This window comes from Falco punctatus (genome assembly GCF_963210335.1).
Source record: "Falco punctatus genome assembly, chromosome: 4".
NCBI lineage: Eukaryota > Metazoa > Chordata > Aves > Falconiformes > Falconidae > Falco > Falco punctatus.
The window spans coordinates 23,898,782-23,919,213 of NC_137583.1; the positions used below are offsets into that span (position 1 = coordinate 23,898,782).

Here is a 20,432-nt window from a genome sequence, read left to right on the forward strand (position 1 = left end):
GAGCACAGCTGGGGGGGGACACACCCAGGCATCAGCATTGTCCCCTCGGAGGTTTGTCCCCAGCCCTGTCCCTGCTGCCCTCCCAGCCTCTGGCAGCAGGACTGCCCCACTCTGTGCCACCAGCGCTGCCACTGGCCCAGGCTGTGAGAAGCAGGGCTGGCACTGTGCAGGGATGCGGGGACGGGGCTAAAAGACGTAGCGCATCCACTCCTGCAGTGCAGGACTGTTGGGGGTAAAACCTGTCCCTCCCAGTGGTATCTAAAAGCCACTGATGTCAGTGGTTTGGGGGCTCAGAAGCAGGTTCCTGCTGTCCAGTCCCAGGCAGCAGTGAAACTTGGACCAAAGGAGTCCTCCCCCCACTCCCGCCTCAGTTCAATAATAACCGCTGGACATGCTTGCACACGCACAGACATATATACACCTATTTATATAGACCCCCTCCTTGCTTGTCCGAACCCTAGCTCTTCACAGGGAAGTGCTGGAGGCAGCACGGCGGTGGCGCAAGGTCCCAGCTGGCACTTCTCTCACGTCATGGACGGATGCATGAAGCTCCTCTGGCTCGTGCTCTTGCAGCTGAGGATGAAGGAGGAGGAGTTGCTCTTCTTGCTGACGCTCAGGTCGCATGCCGGCCGCGACTTCAGGTAGCGTGTGGAGCAGCAGAGGAAGCGCTGCATCAGGTCGTGGAAGAGGTGCCCCGTGTACAGCATGTAGATCCAGGGGTTGCAGCAGCTGTTGAGGCTGGCCAGGAGCATGGCGATGATGAAGGGGGAGGCTGCAAGGCAGAAAAAGCACGGCAGCATCAGGGCACAGCACAGGTGGCGAGAACCACCACCCTGGGGAGGTGGGCACCGGGCACACACCACGGTGGGCTCTGCTGAGAGCCCCGAGCTCTGCCAGCACTGCAACACTTCCTCCCACACCAGGAATGGGCTGCCCTGCCTGCTGGTCAGTACATCAGTAGAGAAGAGCTGGTAAACAAAAAGGGGGAAAGTGAGTCTTGGTTCAAGCAACTTGGGTTTAGGTTTTTCCTCTCAGAAAAGCTGCATTTCCCCTGCTCGCCTCCTGCGCTGTTGCCTGCTCAGCATTACCCTAGAAATGCCTCACCAAGAGGCAGAGCTGCCCACAGCATCATCTGCACAATTCGCCTTTATAGTGCCCAAAGCAGGGAGAAGGGAGTGTGGCTTTTTGGAGTTGCCATGGCAAAGAGCAAGAGTGGCAACAAAAAGAATCAGGTGGCTCATTTTTCCCCACCAAGTAGCCGATTTGGGGCAGATTAGTGGCTTTCATCTGCTTTCAGTCACTAAAATCCAGCCAACTGGACAGTGCCCACCAGCCCAGCCCCATCCATGCCTCCTCGCCCGGCGCTCTCCCAGCCCTGGGGAGTGATGGCATTTTTCTTTCCCCCTGAATTATTTTTTCACACAGGACACGCACTTTGCCAGGGGGAATGACAGCCATCCCCATTCCAGTAATGAAGTCTGGGAGCCTGGCAATAGCTCCCAGCTGCAAGCGTGATGCTGAGGACGGGAGGTGATGGTGACGGCATACTGCCAAGATGACAGGTCTCCGGCTGCTGCTCCCCACGCCCAGAGCACGAAGCACCCGCCTGTCCCACCTGAGAGGTCAGATCGGTGCCTTTTGGTGAGAAGGGGCCAGTGGCACTTGCCCTGCCATGGCAGCCAGCATAAGGAGGGGCAGCCTGCCCCCCCCCAAGACAGCACCTCTGCGAAGCGGCTGCAGGTCAGGGACAGAGCTTTTATTCTGCTCCCCGTGTTTTCTGCCCATCTTCTCATCTCCTTGTGCTCTCAGGGGATGCACCAGCAGCAAGGATGTGTACGTGTGATTGGCTGTTTCTGGTCCCTTTCTGCCTCTGCAAAAATCCACTCGTGGTTTTTAAACTAGAAAAGAAGTGTAAATAATGAATACTAGTCTCTGAATTCACCCTTAGCCAACTCATGCATAATTACTGCTCCAGTGATATCTGGCCCAACCACTTTTAATTTTAAGCATATGCTATAAGAAATCCATGGGGAATGGCTTACAAAGCCTAGGTGCAAGACCTGAAATACATCATAGTATTTCTATTCATTAAAAAAATCCAGCCATGGCTGACTCAGCTCTTACTCTCTCTGCGGGACATAAATTGAATTTCAAGGAGCTTACTGCAGGGCAGGTCTTAAGCGTGGATCTCTCCCCTCTCTGGCAGGACTGCCAGAGATCCCCAAAAGGTGCTGCAAAGAGCAAGCTCTGCCCCTCACAGGTGTCCCCTCTCCCCAGGCTCCGAACATCCACTGCAGCAGGGCCAGGGATGTTGTGCTGTCAGGAGGGATCGGCAGAGGCAGGAGGCTGTGCCCGGGGAAGGGCTGAGGCATCTCTGCTGCAAATGCTGCTACAGAAGTGAAATGAAATGAGGACTGTTCACTAATTCCCACACACAGAGAGATGCCATCAGTCACAGCCCACATTTCAGGGCACCAGCTCCCAAGATTAAGGGACCAATATAACAGTTATGCTGCTTCACAGCCTCACTATTCTCTTCAGAGGAGCTTTATGCCAACTTTGACTCAAAGCTCAAAATGCCACACATGACGTGTCTTACCTGTAAGGTGTGTGCAGCAGAAACCTCATTCTAACCCACAGCCTCTGAAGGATCCCCGGTGCTTACGCCAGCACCTGAGTCCTAACCTGTAGCTCCAACCCGCGCTTACAGAGGCTGTAGGTTTGCATACGAGCAAAGGTGGGGATCACCGCTGCCCAGCCCAGGGCGGGTTACCAGGCTGATACCCCAGCCCCTCCACAGGCACAGCAGCAGGGCTCCGGAGTGTTCATCCCTCACACTTGGGCACCTCCATCTGCCACATGGCAGCCACGGGGAAGGGGCACAAATGGGGGGGCACAAATGGGGCTGCCTGGCCCTGCGGTTCCACGGGGCAGGGCGATAGTGGGGCTGGGGGAGCAGGGCCAGGCAGGTGGGCAGCAGCATGGGACCCCAGCCCTGCTCTGCCACTCCACCCGGCACTGCTCAGGGCAGGGGTGCAGCTTCCACACCTCGCTTTCCTTATGTTACTGAAGTTGGTTTATGAAGCGAGGAAGGCTGGTGTATAAAGCTACTGAAATGGATCAGTAATCACAGGGCGCAACCTCTCTGATTATTACTTTGCTAACTAAGAAAGAAGGGCTTCAATTTGTTTTCTTTACAGCCTTTTTACCTTGATGCATGCCAAACCGCAGCAGACTGCATCCTGCACAGGTGAAAGCACAACCCTGAGCAGTATCGGAGACTGACCCACGGCAGACCAAGCGCTGCACATCCCTCTGCTAACGCCCAAGGCCTGCGTCTCACACGCTGCGGGATGCAATGTGTGGGCACAAAACTGTAGGGGCCCTGCTCAGCATGAATTAGGATTCAGTTAGGTATTAACAGACTTTCCCTTGTCAGGGACACTCTTTATGATATCCTATGCCAAATTCCCTTTCTGCTGTAGGGTATGCCTCTGCCAGGCACCCGGCAATGCTGCCCAGCCAAGGCAGCCCAAGCCTCAGTACAAAGGGAATGACGCAGGCCAACACTGTTGGGAGCGCAGCAGGCAAAGTCCATTCCTTCTGCAGAGAGGACTGACCCTGCCACCCTTCTTGTGCCTCTGGGCACCCAGCGAGGAGGAGGGTGGGCCTGGGAGGAAGGGCTGGGGTCTCCGGGCATTTGCTATCCACAATAACCTGCCTGAGGCTTTTCCTCCCTATGCCACGAAAGCCTCCAGCAAATGCTCTGGCAAAACTCCCACCCTTTACTGCAGACACGGGCTCCCGAGCAACAGAAACGTGAGGGGAAGGGGAGTTTGTTACAGCTCGGCGCGGCTGGAGCTTTCCTTGCTACCTAAAAGCAAAGCAGAACAGGAAGTTTGTCGCAGGGCTGGTTGCACAGGGTGAGCAAGGCAGAGTTTCCCGGAGCAGCAGGCAGGGTGCGACCTGCGAACAGCCCGGCCATCCCCCCGCTCCACAACGCAGGAATCAGCAGAGCGGCAGAGGTTTGTTTGCTGATGAGTCAGACGGAAGCCCTCGAGACTGTGGGTTTAAAATACAGCAAAAGGGAGAGACACTGCTTCATGCCAGGGTGCATCTGAAAACCAGAAGTTTTGAGCAGCCTAGATCAGGTGGAAAACCAAGAGACAGCTGCCTGGAGCACCTCGGGAAGTTTAAAGGCCTGTGTTTCACTTCCCCACCTGAAATAAAAGGAGTGGAGAGAAGCAAGAAAGGCAAAGGTGAGCCTGCCTGGCTCCAGCTCTTCTGTCAGCTTCAACTGACATGAGAACAGTCATCCACGGGCTGCCGGAGACCTCAGGTTTTCCCCAGAGCAATGTATAGCTGGAGCAGGGTTAAAGAAGGGAAAAGCATGCACGGTGTAAGCAAGCTGTGCCCTCTGCTGCGAAGCCCTTTGCTGCAACAGGCTGCGAGGGGAGCCGGGAGGGGGTCGCAGCTCCTCACCGGTCTTCGGCATCCCCAGACTCAGCATTCCTGTTGAGCTTGGGTCAGTCTGTCCAAGGAGCTGTCATCCCTGGATGCATCTTTTTGCCCTTTCTCCCACCTCACAAAGTTGTGCAGTTTTTTCTTTTAAGCTTTCCCAGCGGGTTCTCCTTGCAGGTGCAGAGGGACCATCAGATGCCTCCGCCCGGGGACAGCACAGAGCACAGCTACAAGAGTATGAGACTAAGGAGGATAATATATTTTGCTCTGTTTGCAACTTCTGTGATGACAGGAGCAGCCAGCACCAAGAATAAAAAGTGGCAAATCAGTGATATCGTGTCCTTTAGGAGAGCCTTTGCTCATAAATCAGCGGCTCTCTGCAGGAACCATGACCCAGTCAGAGATAAAATAACAGCAGCACAGGGTGGATGGAAGTGGGAGGAGAGGGAAAAGAGGGGAGAAGAGGAGAAAGCAAAGCAGTCACTGAGTTAAAAACAGCAGAGCAAAAGAAAAGAAGTCGGGCACTAACACTGTGCAGTTTCTCCTGCAGCTGGCGTGGGGCTGAACTCGCACACAGCCCTAGCATACCCCAGCACCCAGGGTGGGCAATCGACCCACCAGAGACCCAGAACAGCCCCGGGAGGGATGAATTCACACACCTGGGGACAGTGAAAACCTCCCCAGCCACTCCCAGCCACACAGCCCAGCCCGGAGCTGCGGTAACACTGAATTTGCCGGGATCTAAGCTAGCCCTCGCCTGCACCAGGGCAGCTCAGGCACAGCCTCTGCTGCCCATCGGGTGGTTTTCCCATGCTCAGGACTTTTTTCCACCTCCCTCCCAGCCCCCTGAGACTCAGCTCAGAGCACAGTTTCTGGCTGTTGCTCACAGCCCATGAGCCTGTGTCAGTGCCCCTGCAGCCACTGAGCTAAGCAGTCCACGCAGACACAGGGCTATGGGAGGGGAGAGGACATACCTTCCTGCGGAGCATTCGTATCCCACACAGACCACATCTGCACAAAGAAAAAGGGAGTCCAGCACACTATGAAAGCTAACACTATGATGAAAGTCATTTTGACTGTCCGGATCTTGGCTTTGGAGATGAGCCTGATGCTGCTGACCCTGGTAAACGCTGTTCCGCTGCGGGAGCTGGAGCTCAGAGCCACGTTGGGCCCATGAGCTGTCTTAAGCTTCACATTCTGCCAGATTTTGAAGCTGATTAAGCCATAGCAGATGCTCAGCATCAACACAGGGATGATGTAGACCATGAGGGTTATCCAAGTGACATAGGCTTTAGGTCCCCAGGGCTGGATGAAATCTGCCCAACAGTCATAAACCCCATTCCCCACATCCCTCAGAGAAAATATGTGGATCTGAGGAATGCTGACCAGCAGGCACAGCAGCCAGGTGAGGAGGACAGAGACGCGGTCCGCTCTCCTGTGCAGAGACCTCAGTGGCTGACAGATGGCCAAGCACCGATCCAGGGACATCAGCAAGAGCATGTAGGTCGAAGCAAACATCCCCACTACCTGCAAGTACTTGATCAACCGGCAAAGGAAATCTGGCCCGTAAAACCTGAAGGTGATGTCCCAGATGAGCTGGGGCAGCACCTGGAAGATGGCCACCACCAGGTCAGCGATGCTCAGGTGCTTCATGAAGAAGTACATGCGGGAGTGCTTCTGCCGGGTGGTGTGGATGGCCAGCAGCACACACAGGTTGCCGGTCAGGGCGAGGAACAGGATGAGGCAGAGGACGGTCACCTCCACCTTGGCCATGTCCTCGTTCCTCTTCAGGGGGTCGGCGGTGCTGTTCCTGCCGGCGCTCTGGTTCTCCAGGCGCAGGCTGCCGTTCCCCAGGGAGCCGTTGACGGTCCACACGCCGCTCCCCGCGAAGTACAACTTCTCCATGGCCGGCGCGGTCCCGCATGGAGCCTGGCGGCGGAGAGGCTGGGGCAGATCCTGGGGCCGCCTCCCCGTTGGCGTCCCCGCTGCGGCGCCCACCCGCCCGCGGGGCCGGCCCCCGCTGCCCCCCGCGGCAGCCCGGCCCTCCCGGCCCGGGGGCTGCGGCGGCTCCGCCCCGGCCCCTCCCGAGCACCGGCGTCCCCGCGGGCTCCTGCCCCCGGGCAAAACCGGCGGGCGGGAGGACGACGAGGGGCAGGGGCCGGCAGAGACGCGCGGTGCCCGTCCCAGCGCCGCCAGCTCCTCGGGGGCCCTCCCGAACTGCCCCCCCCAGCACCGGTTCAGCACCTTCTCCCGCCTCCGCAGAGCGGCCGCCCACGCACCCGCGGGCAGCCCCGCCGCCCCGCTCCCACCCGCGACGGCGCCCGGGCACAGCAGCGCGGCCGGGTCCCCGGGCAGGTCCCCGCTCCTACCTCCGGCCCAGGCCCCCCCCGCTCTCCCGCGCCCCGCTGCCGGCAGCGGCCCCGGCGGGGCGGGGGCCGGATCGGGCCCGCCGGCGCTGGGCTGCGCTCGGGGCGGCCGCCGCGAGAGGGAGCGGCAGACCGGAGGCTGCCGGCGGCCCCACGGTGATGGGCGGGGGCTGGCGGGGCTGCAAACCCCCGATGGCCACCGGCCTCCGTCAGCCCGAAGCCCCCCGGTGCCCGTCGGCTAGACCCCGTGTAAAAGGCGGAGGGGTGGAAGAGCCCCCGCGCCGGCCTCACCTCTCTCAAGCACAGCCCCGGCCCCCGGTGCTCGCAGCCCCCCGTGCCCGCAGCCCCCCGTGCCCGCAGCCCCCCGGCCGGGCTCGCGGGGCTGGGAAGAGCATAGACAGGCGGGCAGGCGCGGCCTGGCAAGCCACAATGGGATGATGCTGGGGTGCAGTGGGGTTCGGCAGCAAGATGCGGGAGACACCCCAGCGCTGCAGGCTGGCCACACTTCTTGGCTGGCAGCAGCTCAGAGAGGGGCCAGGCGGCCGTGAGACAGGGCCTGTGGAGCCAGGGGCTCTGCTCCCCTAGCATCAGGTGCCCACTCTGCCCCCCAGGTTTTGAGGGCCTCGGGGGAGCTGGGTTTCACCAGCATAGTCATTGAGGTGCCCACCATGCCGGCCGGCACAGCCCCACGCAGCTGGGAGGCTTGCGCTTCTGTTAGCGGCAGTTAAAACAACCACCAAGGGCTCTTTTTATTTCTTTCAGGAGGATTATTTTCAAGTATTATTAAAGCATTTCTACAAAAGAAGAAAAAGTGGCCATGTTTGACATCGTCTGTCATCACTGCCACTAGCTCAGCAGCACATCTCGCTGTTTTCCTGGGACTCAGGCCCCCTACAAGAGGGAAGCAGGGACCCAAGTGCCAGTGGGAGCATTCAGGAGAGCATCCAACAACCTCAGCACCTTGAGCTGAGCCCCACTGCACCCGCCGCTGCATCACTCCCAGGCCTTCTAACCAAGAAGGGGGCCACAGCGGGAGCCTGCCTGGCCTGGCCGCTGCAGCCCCCAACTCCAGGCAAAAGCCAGCACGCTGGTGCTCACTCCCTGTGCTGTCTTCCCTGGAAAGCCACATCTCAAATTCTACTTAACGTAGACATAAGCCTTGAATAAACATCTCTGCAGTTATTTTTAAAGATTTTTTGGGAACCTTTAGCTCCATGCAAGATGTAGAAATGTTAAATACTTTGGCAAGTTCTTCCCTCCAGGGTTCACGTTCTTCCTCCTTCAGGCAATAAAACTGCTGTGGGAATCGCTGAGCATAACAACTCACCATGTGCAATGCTTTTCTTTTTTTTTCATTGTTCTGCCTTTTTCGGGAGAGTTCTGTAGGAGGAGGTGACCGGGGGGTGAAATCCTGGCTCCAGTAGAGTCAAGAAGTTTGCCCACGGCTTCTGCGTGGCTTCTTTAGCATCTTGCAGTGCACCAAGAAATGCTAAATCTGCTTCTGGGCCCAGGTGGGACGGCAGCGCTGGTGAGACTGTCACCTCAGGTGAGACAGAGCAGCCACTGATCCTCCTTGCCCTCAGAGGAGGCGTCATTCATCACCGCACAGACACTGATTCCTTCACAGACTACAACTGAACCGCTTCTAATGCAGAAAAGAGCCTTACGCCGATTGTGTTGCTTAGGCGTGCAGCAGCTGAACGCCTGAAAGAGTGGTGTGTAATTGCAGAATACGTTTTATTTCAACAGTGAATCATAAATGCTAAGCTGTGAAAGAGCTCTCCTAGGAATCAGCCTGTTTGTCCCCTTGCCAATGCCAAACTGGTCCCAGGGCTGCGTTTTCTAACGCTCTGCCTGCTCTGATTCAGAAGAGCAGCAGTGGCTTAGTGAGCCGCTCGCAGTCGAGGTGAAGGATCATACGCCTTGAGGACTGAACTTTGGATTTAAAAGGCTAAGTCATGGAAGGTTTTCATTAGTTTTACTTTAAGTGTCTTGGCTACAGCCTAGGCTCTTTGCTCACGTCGCATTTGCAGAGGCAGCAGAGCCTGGACAGGAGCACTGCAGCTGCAGCAGGGAGCCAGGGGCTGCTTACACGAGGCGCGGCCAAGCCCCGCAGTGAGAACGGTGAGAAGGAACATCTCTGCTTTCTCATAAAAGGGGGCTGCAGTGTTACCCCCTCCCCACGCAAAGAAGGGACTGAATTTCAGGAGGTGCAGATGCACCCACCAGCCCCAGGCCCCACACTGCTCTCAGCTCGCAGGCAACTCCCCACGGCCATCGCTTTCCTCTCCTGTCTCCTACCCTGCCTGTGACCTCCCCAGCAGCCATTTCCCTCAGATTTGTGGCCAGACGAGCTTCAGTCAGAGCTTTGTGCGCAGCTTCAACTGATTTGCCACTTGGCCAAGACAGTCCAAGTGCTCCCGCTGCCTGGTCATGAAGACATACCCAGGGAAACCAGGACCGACAGCTTCGCTGTCTGCACAAAGTTCTGCTTCGCTCCTGGGCAGCTTGGAGACAGAAATCGTTCACTGGGGTTTGACACTGACCTCGCCAGTTACACAACATCCGACCCTTTCATGTATTTTCTCATCTATGACCCCGGTTTTTGGCTGCCACACTTTGGCAGTTACTAAAACACACACTTTGTTTGTTTTAGTAAGCCCAAAAGATTCTGCACGAAGGGGAGAAATAAAAAGAAATCTCTTTGGTTGAAAACAAATTCAGTAGCAGGTTCCTGCCCTGCCCTGGGCTGCCAGCCCTGGGCTGCTTCGTCCCTGCATGCCACTGCTGGGCTGCTCCCCACACAATGCTGGCTGCAAGATGGAGTGGTCCCAGAAATCCCCCCCTGCGCCATTCCCAGCCCAGCTCCCAGGGAGCACTGCCTGGCTTAATTCATCCCAGATCCCAAAACTGCTAAATGGCTTGAACCAGCCCTGGGACACATGCATGCCTGTCACCTGGGCTGGCAGGGGACATCGCGGCTGACACACCGCTAACACTTTGATAGAAAGCCAAAAAGCCCAAACCGAGCCCAAAACAGGTGCCCGCACCACAGCAGCCACTGCCTGTGCAGGCACCCTCATGTTCACCACATGGCTCTGGTTTTGGCCCTCAGCCTTTGACAGCATCCCAATGACAACTGGCAAGTGCCGGGTGAGAGCAAGGCTTTTAGAGGAAATTACTGTTTTACTAGACCAACAAACAAGCTTCTCAGCAGCTCCAGGAGACCAGATTCAAGCTCCCAGGGCAGCCCAGCAGTGCTCCAGCCTGCAGCACTGCTCTCCAGGGCTGCTGCTGCACTCATGGTCACACCTTGCATGGAAACTGCCCAATTTTGAGCCCTGTCTTGGAGCCCAAGCCTGCACAGGAGGCATGGGAACTTGTCCAGGCTCCCTTGGGGTGTCCCCAGGAGCTGCCAAGGAAACCTTCCCTCTTTCTGACCTTCCTGGAGCTCCCCATGCCGCTGGCCCCATGCAGCACCCAGCCCTGTGTGTGGTGCACAGGTGATGCACACAGCTGCTGAGGGTCACCTTCAAATCGTGCTCAGGGCACAGGGAGCAAAAGGTGCCATAAGCAGAAAACTCAGGTATTGGGTTTTGTTTTTTTTCTTTTAAACCTTCCCTTGCTTATTTTAGTTTTCTCCGTTTCTGTTAAAGGAAAATTTCAAAACTCGTAAGTCCAGTCAAAATAAACTCACCCTGCCACTGCTAGCTGCCATAGGAGTCCACATCATTGCACCTATAAATGTTAATTTGAGCAAATAATGACAGCAGCAAACAGCCACACAGGTGGTGCCTGCAGACACAGCCAGCGGTACCGGTGCAGAGGGAGAAGGACCCTCCTGCCGCACATACCTGGATCAGGCCCACCACAGTGGCTGCGGCCTGTGGAGCTGGGCAGCAAGTTCAACCTCCCAACCTGTGAAGACAGTAACATTGTCACTGTGTGAAATTAAAATGCTTTACTCTTAATTGTGTGGGGTTGCTGCCTGCTCCATATCTGTGCTGTGGAGGAACAGCCTTGGTTCTGCAACTGGAAAGTGTATTACCGGGACGGCTGCTGGGGGTTTCCCTTCACAGGGGCATGAGAGTCAGACAAGATTTCATCATTCTACCCATACGTCAGTTTTCTCACATAAATTACCAAGTATGAAATCCCACAAGGGCCTCAGTAAAGAGGCACTTGCTGAAAACAAGTTGTTGCTGCACTGGCACAGCCCTGCGCCCCATGGCTGGAGCTGAGCCCCACAGACCTTCCCCGTGGGCTTTCAGGGGTAACGCTGGGGTCTAGTCACCGTCAGATTGAAGATCCAGCCATAAGGTTTTAATTGGCACTGCCTTTGTCTGTGGTGGGAAGAAAGTGAAGGGAACTAGCATAGCAAAATGTCTCACCTGTGCTGAAGGGGACACTGGGGGCTTGGGACAACATCCAGCAGGATGGATGCAGCGGGAGATGCTGATAGCCCTGCAGCAGCGGGAGATGCTCACAGCCCCTCGGTCCTTATTCAGGCAAAGCTGCTGCTGCTCTGCAATTAAAAACCAAACACACGTGATTTTAAAGCAAAGAGTCCTGTGAGAATGGAAGGGTTTTCTGAGTCACCCCAGCTCCTTCCAGCTTTAAAAATTCAATGATGCCATAGAATTGGAAACATTTTTATTTTAAAAATACATGCTTTGGAATAATCAAAAGCACAAATGCTACATAAAGCTAAATTTAATTGCATTTCAGTTTACTGCTGCATCTGAAATAGCTGTTTTTCCAATAGCTATCTTGAATCCCAACTTTACAGTCCCCCTGATACAAGAGGTCTGGCAAAACTTCAAGTGCAGGCCACTGTTCTACAGATGGAGTTGCAGCTGCTCATGAACTCTCGTGTATGGATATGCCCAACAGCAGGCACTGCAAGCTAGAAAGCCAGGGTATTTTATCTGGCTGCTTTTGCATGGGAAATTGTCTTTATCCTAGAATTATTTCCTGGTCCTCGGCCCCTGCACTCAGTCTGCAAGAGGCTCAACTTTGTAAATTCACTAAAAATACAGAGATGTACAGTCCCATGCACATCCCTGAAAAAAAGTATATTAGTGCTTCAATAAAAAGCTGCTGTATGTTGTGGGCTTTAGATAAGGCTTGGGAATATACTAGGGGTAGAGAAAATTACGAATGTTTCCCAGTGTTTCTTAAGTGTGCACATGAGTAAATCCCTAAGTATGATATAAAATTCCTATGTGGCTATCCATCTGGTATACTGATTTTCAGAGGAATACACACTGACAGTAAATATTGTAAAATGTACTGTACTGAAGTCAACAAGTCTTTGGAGATAAAACATGGAAATCAAAGCAACACACAAAATTATTTTGTCCTGAACACTTATTCAAAGTTCATTGTGTTAATGAGTTTTCTGATTAGTGGTAAAAAATAACATAGGGCTACACATCATTTTAAGATGCAGGTAAAATACTGTTACAGTCTTAAGTAACGTTGTACCACCAGTTACATCACGTGACAGCCTAAACCATGCTCCTGGCCATGGTATTTCACTTCAGTAGTTATCTAAAAAAAAAAAAACAACAAAACCAGCCAAAAACTAATCCTCAGATTGATTATAGTAAACAAACTCATGGAAAAATACAGCTGAAGCCCACTGTCATCTCAAGCATTCCTGCTCCAGCACACAAAACGGCTTGTTGCTGGGCCTTTGGCAGAGCCGCTCTGATAGCTCTTGCTTTGTTTTGGAAACTACATCATCAAAGCATTACCAGGAGGGAAAAAAGAGCCAGAAAAGCCGGCTTGCACACAGGCAAACGAAGAAAGGAGGAACAACTTGGATACTGCAGTCTCAAGCTTTAGAAAGCATTCGCAGCAGAATAAGAGAATTTCCATGAGTTCATGCCATGTATCAAGACCATTTCATCTTTGCCCTTCTTTTTGTTTATCTAGGAACACTGAACTTAACTCAAAGAACTCAGTGTTGAGATCCTTCTACATCATGATGCTGTAAGGTTGATGGGATTCAAACTATTTCTTTCCAAGAAATCCTCTACTTACTGAAAACTGTCAGCCTCTGCTCCTGTGGCCTTCTGCGTATACTGGTGCAGAAGCCCAAGCCATGCTCATTCAACTTTTGAAGATAAAGTCTTGAACAAGAGCCTGAGTTTCTTGGCATTAAATCATCACCCATTTCCATAATCATTAACATTAACACTGCAAGTAAGAACTCCCACCAGAGTCTCTGAAGCTGCACTAGTTTTTTGCTTGGTGCCAGGGAACACAGAAGAATGCCATCTCCCGCTCCAGGGCCTGATTCCCCCCCGGGATACAACAGCAATGCTGCATTCAAATCAATGAGCTTAAACCTATCTAAACTAGAGCGGGCTGCAGATCATGCTGATCCTATAATCCAGGCTGATCCTATAATCCAAAAAGTCCTGCTTAGGCTCTGGCAGACCTTTGCGAGGTAGACGTCCATGGTTTCTATAGAGAAACCCACATGCTCCGATCTTCTGCCCATCACGTCCAGGCTCAGGGGTACCTGCTGCAGGTGCAGGGGGGACAGGGGACTGGGGCAGCAACGGCTGCACCGGATCACTGGGGGCTGCTGTGCTGCATAGCGTTGAGGAGCTCAGTATGGGCAGAGGGCTGCCCACCGTGCATCACAGCCTCCATCACTGCCGCCCGGGGTCCCTCCCCAGCTGGAGGGGCCACAGGGCATTTCACCCGCAGAGAGAAGGTGGCTGGCAGGGGGTTACATGGTATATGCCCAACGTATACAACCTCTGCAAAGGGTAACAAACACCCTCCCCATGCACTTCCCTGTGGGAACTGAACCTGCCTGACTGAGTTTTGTACGTGGCTCCATAATGACGTTGTTCATTATAAAATGTTTCTCACCTCATCTCATTATGGCCTCAAAGTCCATAAAAATCAATGGAGCCTGCAAAGACCCTGGGAATAGCAAGCTGGCCTCATACAGGATGGTGGAAATATATATATATACACACACATGCTTTTTAACAAAGATACTTCAATTTCAAGCTGTTGGGAGATTATATAAGAATTTTACAAATTTTTTTGTTTGTCTTTTACTGTACTTCTGTGTAACTTCATGGTATTTGTTTCAGTTGCCCTGAACACACGCTAGTCAACAAGCAGAACTAAAAAGCCAACGTAACACAGCAACACAGCCGCACGGTGGGACAGGGCTGCTACCCATAGCTGCACCGCACAGGCGATGCGACGCTGACCCAGCCACGCACAGATGAACAGCCATCAGAAAAATGCATGTGCATCAATACAGATTCTATGGCACCCACAAAAGAAAGGTAGGAAGCCACATATTCCTGAGCATCACCTCCTGGCATCTCAGATATTAACTAAATATTTCCATTCACGTAGGTACGAATCTTTTATTAAAGCCATGTACCCGATGTGCAGGCACTGGCCCTGTACTACAGGCTTCAGTTCATGCACACAAGCAGCCACAGAAGAATGTCTTTGGCCACCAAAGTGAGGCACATCTCTATTTGAGCATAACGTCTTACCTTGTTACGGTAAAGATGGAGGAGCCAGAACAAAACCAAAATATATACATCTGCCTATTTTAATACATATTCATATGCAAATTATACAATTAATACATGCACATATGTAAAGGAAAGTAAATCAGCTTTGCTGCTCATCACTTCTTCAACAAAATCTATGCTGAGTGATATGAAAGGGACTGCAACCCTTCTCAGGTTAATTAAGTATATATATGTGTGTGTGTATATGCGTGTGTGCGAGCATATAAGTAGGCATATGTCTAGGAATGTCCATACAGGTGTGTGTGAGTGGGTATTTATATATACATCCCCCCTCCCCACTGTGACTCATACACCATTTCTCTTGTACCGAATACCTGCCGTGCAACCACCAGTGCAGGCTCCAGGAATGCACCTGTGGGGCCAAATAATTAACCAGGGGAGCGAGCTTTCACTCTGAAAATGAAAACCAGCTACTTTATACAAACATTTCCATTTGCAGTAATGTGTTCACTTTCCCCTTCCCGAAGTCAATGATTTGTCCTTCTCTTTAATTTCAGGTGGTTGATTTTGAGCCAACTCACAGATTTGTTAGAATCATTTTGAATTCAGTCTTCTTCAGAGCACTCGCAGTGACTCCTCCACCGCTGGGGTGTGAAAAAAAAAACATGTTCAGTTTCAGTCTTTGTTCTGAGCAGGTGACTGGTGTTAGGCTTGCCCAACAGGCAACGGTGATGATTTAGCTTAAATTCCTGCAGCTGGGTAAGGCATTCAAATTCCAAAATATCTGTTCTTCTATCAAAATGGACTCTCCTCAAAGCAAAGGATCATTTATTATAAATTCCTGCTAGGGAGGACACCACCCTTGGAGAAGCAGCCTCAAGGTACCACAGACCCTGCATGTCCCCTGCCCACCTCCAGCCTGTGCAGGTACATTTCAGGGGTGCGCAGCCCACCAGCCACATTCTGGGCTCCGATCCCCTCCGTCAGCGCTGTGGTGAAGACCTTTCAAATTCAGAGGTCCAGGTGGAGATAGGCAGCCTGCTGCTTACGTGTCAACATTGTGTGAACATGCACACTCATGGCCCCGCTCAGTGCAGGTGGTCCGGGTGCCCCAAATACAGCTGCTGGATGCAGGACGCAGGATGCTGGATGCAGGATGCGGGACGCAGGATGCTGGACGCTTTTTGGCCGGCTGGTGGAAGCGGCTCTGCAGCTGCTTCACACGCCTGCGCCCAGTGCCGGCTCTGCGGGACGGGGCTTGGCAGCTCCAGGGAAACATTGCAAAGCCAGGACGGTGCCTGCAAGACTTGAACAGAACTCAAACCTCCTGGGAATAAGCACAGAACTGTGGGCTACCTTTACTCAGCCTGTGTTACTCCAGGCAGGCACTGTTCGATACTTCTGCTGTGTCTAAACTAACCAGGACAAAATAATTTATTATGAAACTTTCAGCCGAATCCTTGCATGAAGAAATGTGTAAACCACTTATGCAAAAACACAAAAAAACCCCCACAAAACCACAGCAGGCACTGAACAGACAGATTTAAATGCATTTTTCAGGATTATTGCATTAATTTTCAAGATGACATGTGTTTCTCTGCACCCCACCCCCCCATCCCCCCAGTTACTGCAGGCCGCATGCTCTGTGTGTTTGCACAGTTTTACACTCCATATTCCCAACTCACACCTCGGTTCCCTCACTAGCTCCTGGTCTTTGCCTCCATCAGCATGGTTGATTCCTGCTTCGTGAGGCTGTATGCAGTGTTGTATGCACATGCTTTTGCATTCAAACAATTGCATTGAATACGGCAAAATTGAAAGATGACACTGAAACGCCTACCACCATGGACAGCTTTCACCCAGATGCTTTTTTAACATTAGACATTAAATAGCTGCTTTATAAAGAAAGGCATCAACTGGGAAAATTCCTAACATCAAAAATACTACTACTGCTGATTAAACATTTCAATTAAACCATGTGTTGGTGCCAGGCAAAAGTTACACACCATGCTCCAGCTCTGCAGCCAGCGGGACTCTCCTTGTGGATTCCCACAGAGCTACACCAGCTAGTACAGAGAGGTTCAGTAGCAATGGTCCTTCAAGCAGATCAAGCTATGTAATCATAAAAGTTTTTCACTCTGTTTCATGCGTTTGTTGTTTTTTGTTAAAATCTCAAATTAAATTCTCACGTATGACCAACATTTTAAAAGTCAACACAATGGAATACAAGATAGGAGCAATTTTTCTAAAAAGCCCTAATGTTACATACACAGCAGTTTCCACTTATGCAAACTATGTCCAAATGAAGTAAATATTTTTTTTTATATCGATGATTCCTCACACATCTAGACATATTCAGCCGTCTTTTAAATGGCACCCTTTCCGTCAGGGTCAGCAATGGGGTTGTCCTCAGGTGAATCCAGCTCATCACTGGTACAAGGAGCTAGCCCCCAAAGATGTCTTAATAGGCACGAATGAAAACTAAACAAACAAACATAGCAATTAATGAGCAAATCAGAAAGCCAAGCTGTGATTTGTCACCCATTATCAAGGTAAAGAGAAATCAGCCAGCTCATTAATTAATTGTCACTAAGTGTGAACAGGAGCACAGCATGTTGCAGTCCCCTGCCAAAGGCTTTGCAGCGCACAGGGGATGTGGAATGGCCGATCTGCCATGAAACGCGGAAACCAGGAGCCTGACAGGCATGGACAGACCCTGGGGGAGAGCCACGCATGGGTTTGCCATGCAGACCCAAGCCACAGAAGTCCTCACTGGTGGGGACAGCAGGGCCTTCAAGACCCAATTGAAGCCCCAGTCAAACTTCAATTTTTGTTGCAAGTGGTGAGGATGTAGCATCCTAGAAGACACAACTGTGCAGTATGTCATGTTGCTGCCTTTTCTTGGCCATCGGCAGGGAAGCTGCAGCCCCTGGCACGGGCGCAGCATGGCACAGCACAGCATGGGCTCAAGACCAGCACATGCGCTGGCTAGTGCAGCCCTGCAAGTCAGAGCCCATCTCCAGCCAGCAGCAAGGGCTGCTTGTAGGATCCCGTTGGGAGAGCAGAGCCAGCACACAGAGACCATCCCCTGAGAGAGGCTCGCTTTTCTGGGAAATGAACAAAATATGTTCTCTTGTGCCCCGCATGACGATGGTCGTTAACCCAAGCAGGCGCTGGGTTCGGGCTGGGAGCTGCAATCAGCAGCCCAACTGCCTGGCTATAAAAAGAGACATGATTCAGATGTCAACCTAAAAAAAAAGGTTCTTTCTAACCACAGTCAGCCACAACTCGCTCACTGAGCTCACAACGTTACCAGCGTATTTCCAGATCCCCGCAGTGATGGGATGGGACGGGGCTGGCGTGCCCCTGACCTGCCGGACACAGATCCCTGTCCCATCAGCAGCCAAGACCCAGCCGGGCTCTCTGCACCCTGGGGACACTGCAGCCTCTGGCCTGGGACATCCACATTCCACCTGCAGATCCTGGTGTGCCCACTTCTGCCTGTGCCCAGGTGGATTGACTGGGATCATGATCTGGTTTAGGGAGGCTGGCACACTTATAGCCTCCCACCTCCTCAAAGCGCCTCTGCCTCCGCTGCCCCCGAGGCATGTACCAGTGACCCACCTGCCCCGCAGATGACAGAGAATCAAAAAAAAGATTTTTGTTGCTACATTTATAATGGAAAATTTCTTACTAACAAAGATGCTTCACTGAAGTTTCACCACACCACTTCATAGAAGTAACACCACACATAGAAGTAACTGCCCACCACATATGGCCAAAGGGGAAGTCACCCAGAACGGGATGAACCAGGGGCAAAGAGACCATGTCTGTTGAAATCCCAAGTGCAGGTCCTCAGCGCTGCCCTGCTACTGCCCTTTCCCCAGTTACAGCACTGGGGGAACCAAAGGTTTTGCCCAGAAGCCTTCCTCTGTGCACAGCTTCACCCATCGCATCGCTGTCAAGTGCCCTGCCAGGATGTTCCCTTCTGCACCAAAAACGTCCCGCTGGGCTTCACCTGCTTCCTGCACAAGACGTTGCTCTAAGGGCGAAGCCTCTCGCACAGGACAGGCATGCTGCCTGACCACACGGCTACAGCCACACCATAGAGCTACCCAGTCAGGACTGGGCTCTCCCACCCAAACTGGGGCTTTTCCCACTGCATCTGCCCTCTGCTCACCTTCTCCACAGCAGCCTTACTGGTGCCATAGCTTGCTGCTCTGGGGATCAGGCCGGGTGTTTCTTTGCTGCCTTTGCTTCATGCCCTCCCCATTACTGGTGCTCCCACACCAGCTTTCCTGCAGAAACCAGTGCAGAATGGCATGTGTTGATTCAAAATACTTTTTTTTTTTTTGTAAGAGCTTGTTTGTTTGCTGAATTTGATATAACGCAAGCCATGTTGTATTTAACGTTAGAATTTATCTAGTTGATTTCTTCATTAGCATTTCAATGTAATTCTATTGCTTTCAGCTATTTCATCTGAGGCGCGAGAAAGGAGCCGTATCCGCACACCAACACACATTTGCCTCTTTGCAGTTCCTCTTCTCTTCAGTGCATGTGGCTGCCCCCCCTAGCACTGGTGAATAAATATGCTTTTGCTACAGAAAATATTGCCTTTTTGTCTTAAAAAATATGAACCACCAAAAAGTAAAAATATTCAACCAGACCTTAGAGCTGGAAAGTCAATGAAAAAAAAAAATATAGCATTAGTGAAAGAAAGCAAATACTTTCTGTAAGAGCTTTCATTAGCTGGGAAAATGAACTTTCCTCTGTGATAAAAGTTGAGATAGAAAACTTTCAAGTCTCCTGATCCTATACCAATTTTCAGAAAATTAAACCATTTTGCATCTTGTTCAGTCTCTAAATTACCTACAAAACATAGCTGCTGTCCTATTATTTCTGAGGCAGAACATCAGAACATCAAAGTTGCGAGGAGGCTGACGGGGGTCGGGTGCCCTTTCGGAGCCCGACCTTCCAGGGCAGCGGCTGCTCTGGGAAACAGCGAGCCACAGGCAGGGCGCCGGATTCCCTGTGATTTCCTCCAAAACACTGGCGTTCCCGGGGGCTGAGAGCAGTATTGGAATAACCTCATCACTCTTTTCAGCAAGTACAGCAGATGCAAATGGAACACGTGCATTTTCCCCAGGTCAGCTGGTGCCGGAGCATTTCTAGCCGGGATGCTTTCCCGGGATGTCTGGCCCCTGGCCGCTCATTGTGCCTGGGAAGGGGTTTAGGTAACAGCTATGGGTGCCACAGCCTGTGGTGGCTCCTTTTGTTCCCACAGACATTCCTGCCCGAGGAAAATAATCTGACAGCAGCTCCCTGTCACCTGCCATGCACAGCAAAACCCAATCACTGCTGCCCTCCAAAACCCTCCCGACCCTCTGCAGACACTGGGGTTTGGGAGGGACACGCAGCGGGAGCAAGTGGGGAGCCTGTGCCCCTCTGAGGTGACCTCCGTCACTGCTGCCCCACATCCCGGGCGCTGCCGCCTTGTCCCACGGCTCCCACGGACGGGCCGGAGCAGGGATGCATTTTTACAGTGTCTGTGATTATTTTGTTTCAAGTTTTGCCCTCCTGCCCTGGCCTGAGGGACTGCTCCGTGACTAAATTAATTTCCTCCTGGCTGCATTTTCTGCCCAAAGCAGCCGTTCCCAAAACGTTCTGGTCGTGACCCCCCACATAGCCCAGCATCGCCCCCGGCCCAGCTGCCAGCAGCAATAGACTCCCTGGCAGCTCCTGTCCCACTTGCAATTCGCCCATGGCCCCAGCAAGCCACAGCACCCGGGCTCTGGCCCAGAGTCACTGACGTGGGCATGTCTGAAGAGGGTCTGGCTCTGCAGCGGGGCAGGGGGGCCCAGGACCCCGCATCCCCCTGCACTAACAAGCCCAGCACAAGGCATTAGCTGTAGGTGGTTACAAGATATGACTAACTTCATTTAAAATCAACCCAGTGAAAAGGGGAGAAGAGAATGAAGTAGCCCACTTTATGATTACTTGCTTCAACAACCCGATTACGGGTGTTTTTCTGCCTTCACCACCCACGTTCGGGCCGAGGGCTGGGACACAGCTGGGCTCTGCT

General features: G+C 52.6%; 1 protein-coding gene across 2 annotated transcripts; it reads right to left on the reverse strand.

Moving 5' to 3' along the window:
• Positions 1–519: 519 nt before the first annotated feature.
• OXTR (oxytocin receptor) lies at positions 520–15,961 on the reverse strand. Of its 2 annotated transcripts, XM_080387646.1 has the most exons (3): positions 8,155–15,961; positions 5,436–6,390; positions 520–772 (listed from the first exon to the last, which is right to left on the reverse strand). In XM_080387646.1, the coding sequence occupies exons 1-3, from the start codon at positions 8,155–8,157 to the stop codon at positions 525–527; spliced, it is 1,206 nt and encodes a 401-aa protein (XP_080243772.1). In that variant the 5' UTR covers positions 8,158–15,961; the 3' UTR covers positions 520–524. The 2 variants fall into 2 exon arrangements, with proteins under 2 accessions (XP_080243772.1, XP_080243771.1); XM_080387645.1 differs by lacking the exon at positions 8,155–15,961 and having other exon boundaries at positions 5,436–7,061.
• Positions 15,962–20,432: the final 4,471 nt, after the last annotated feature.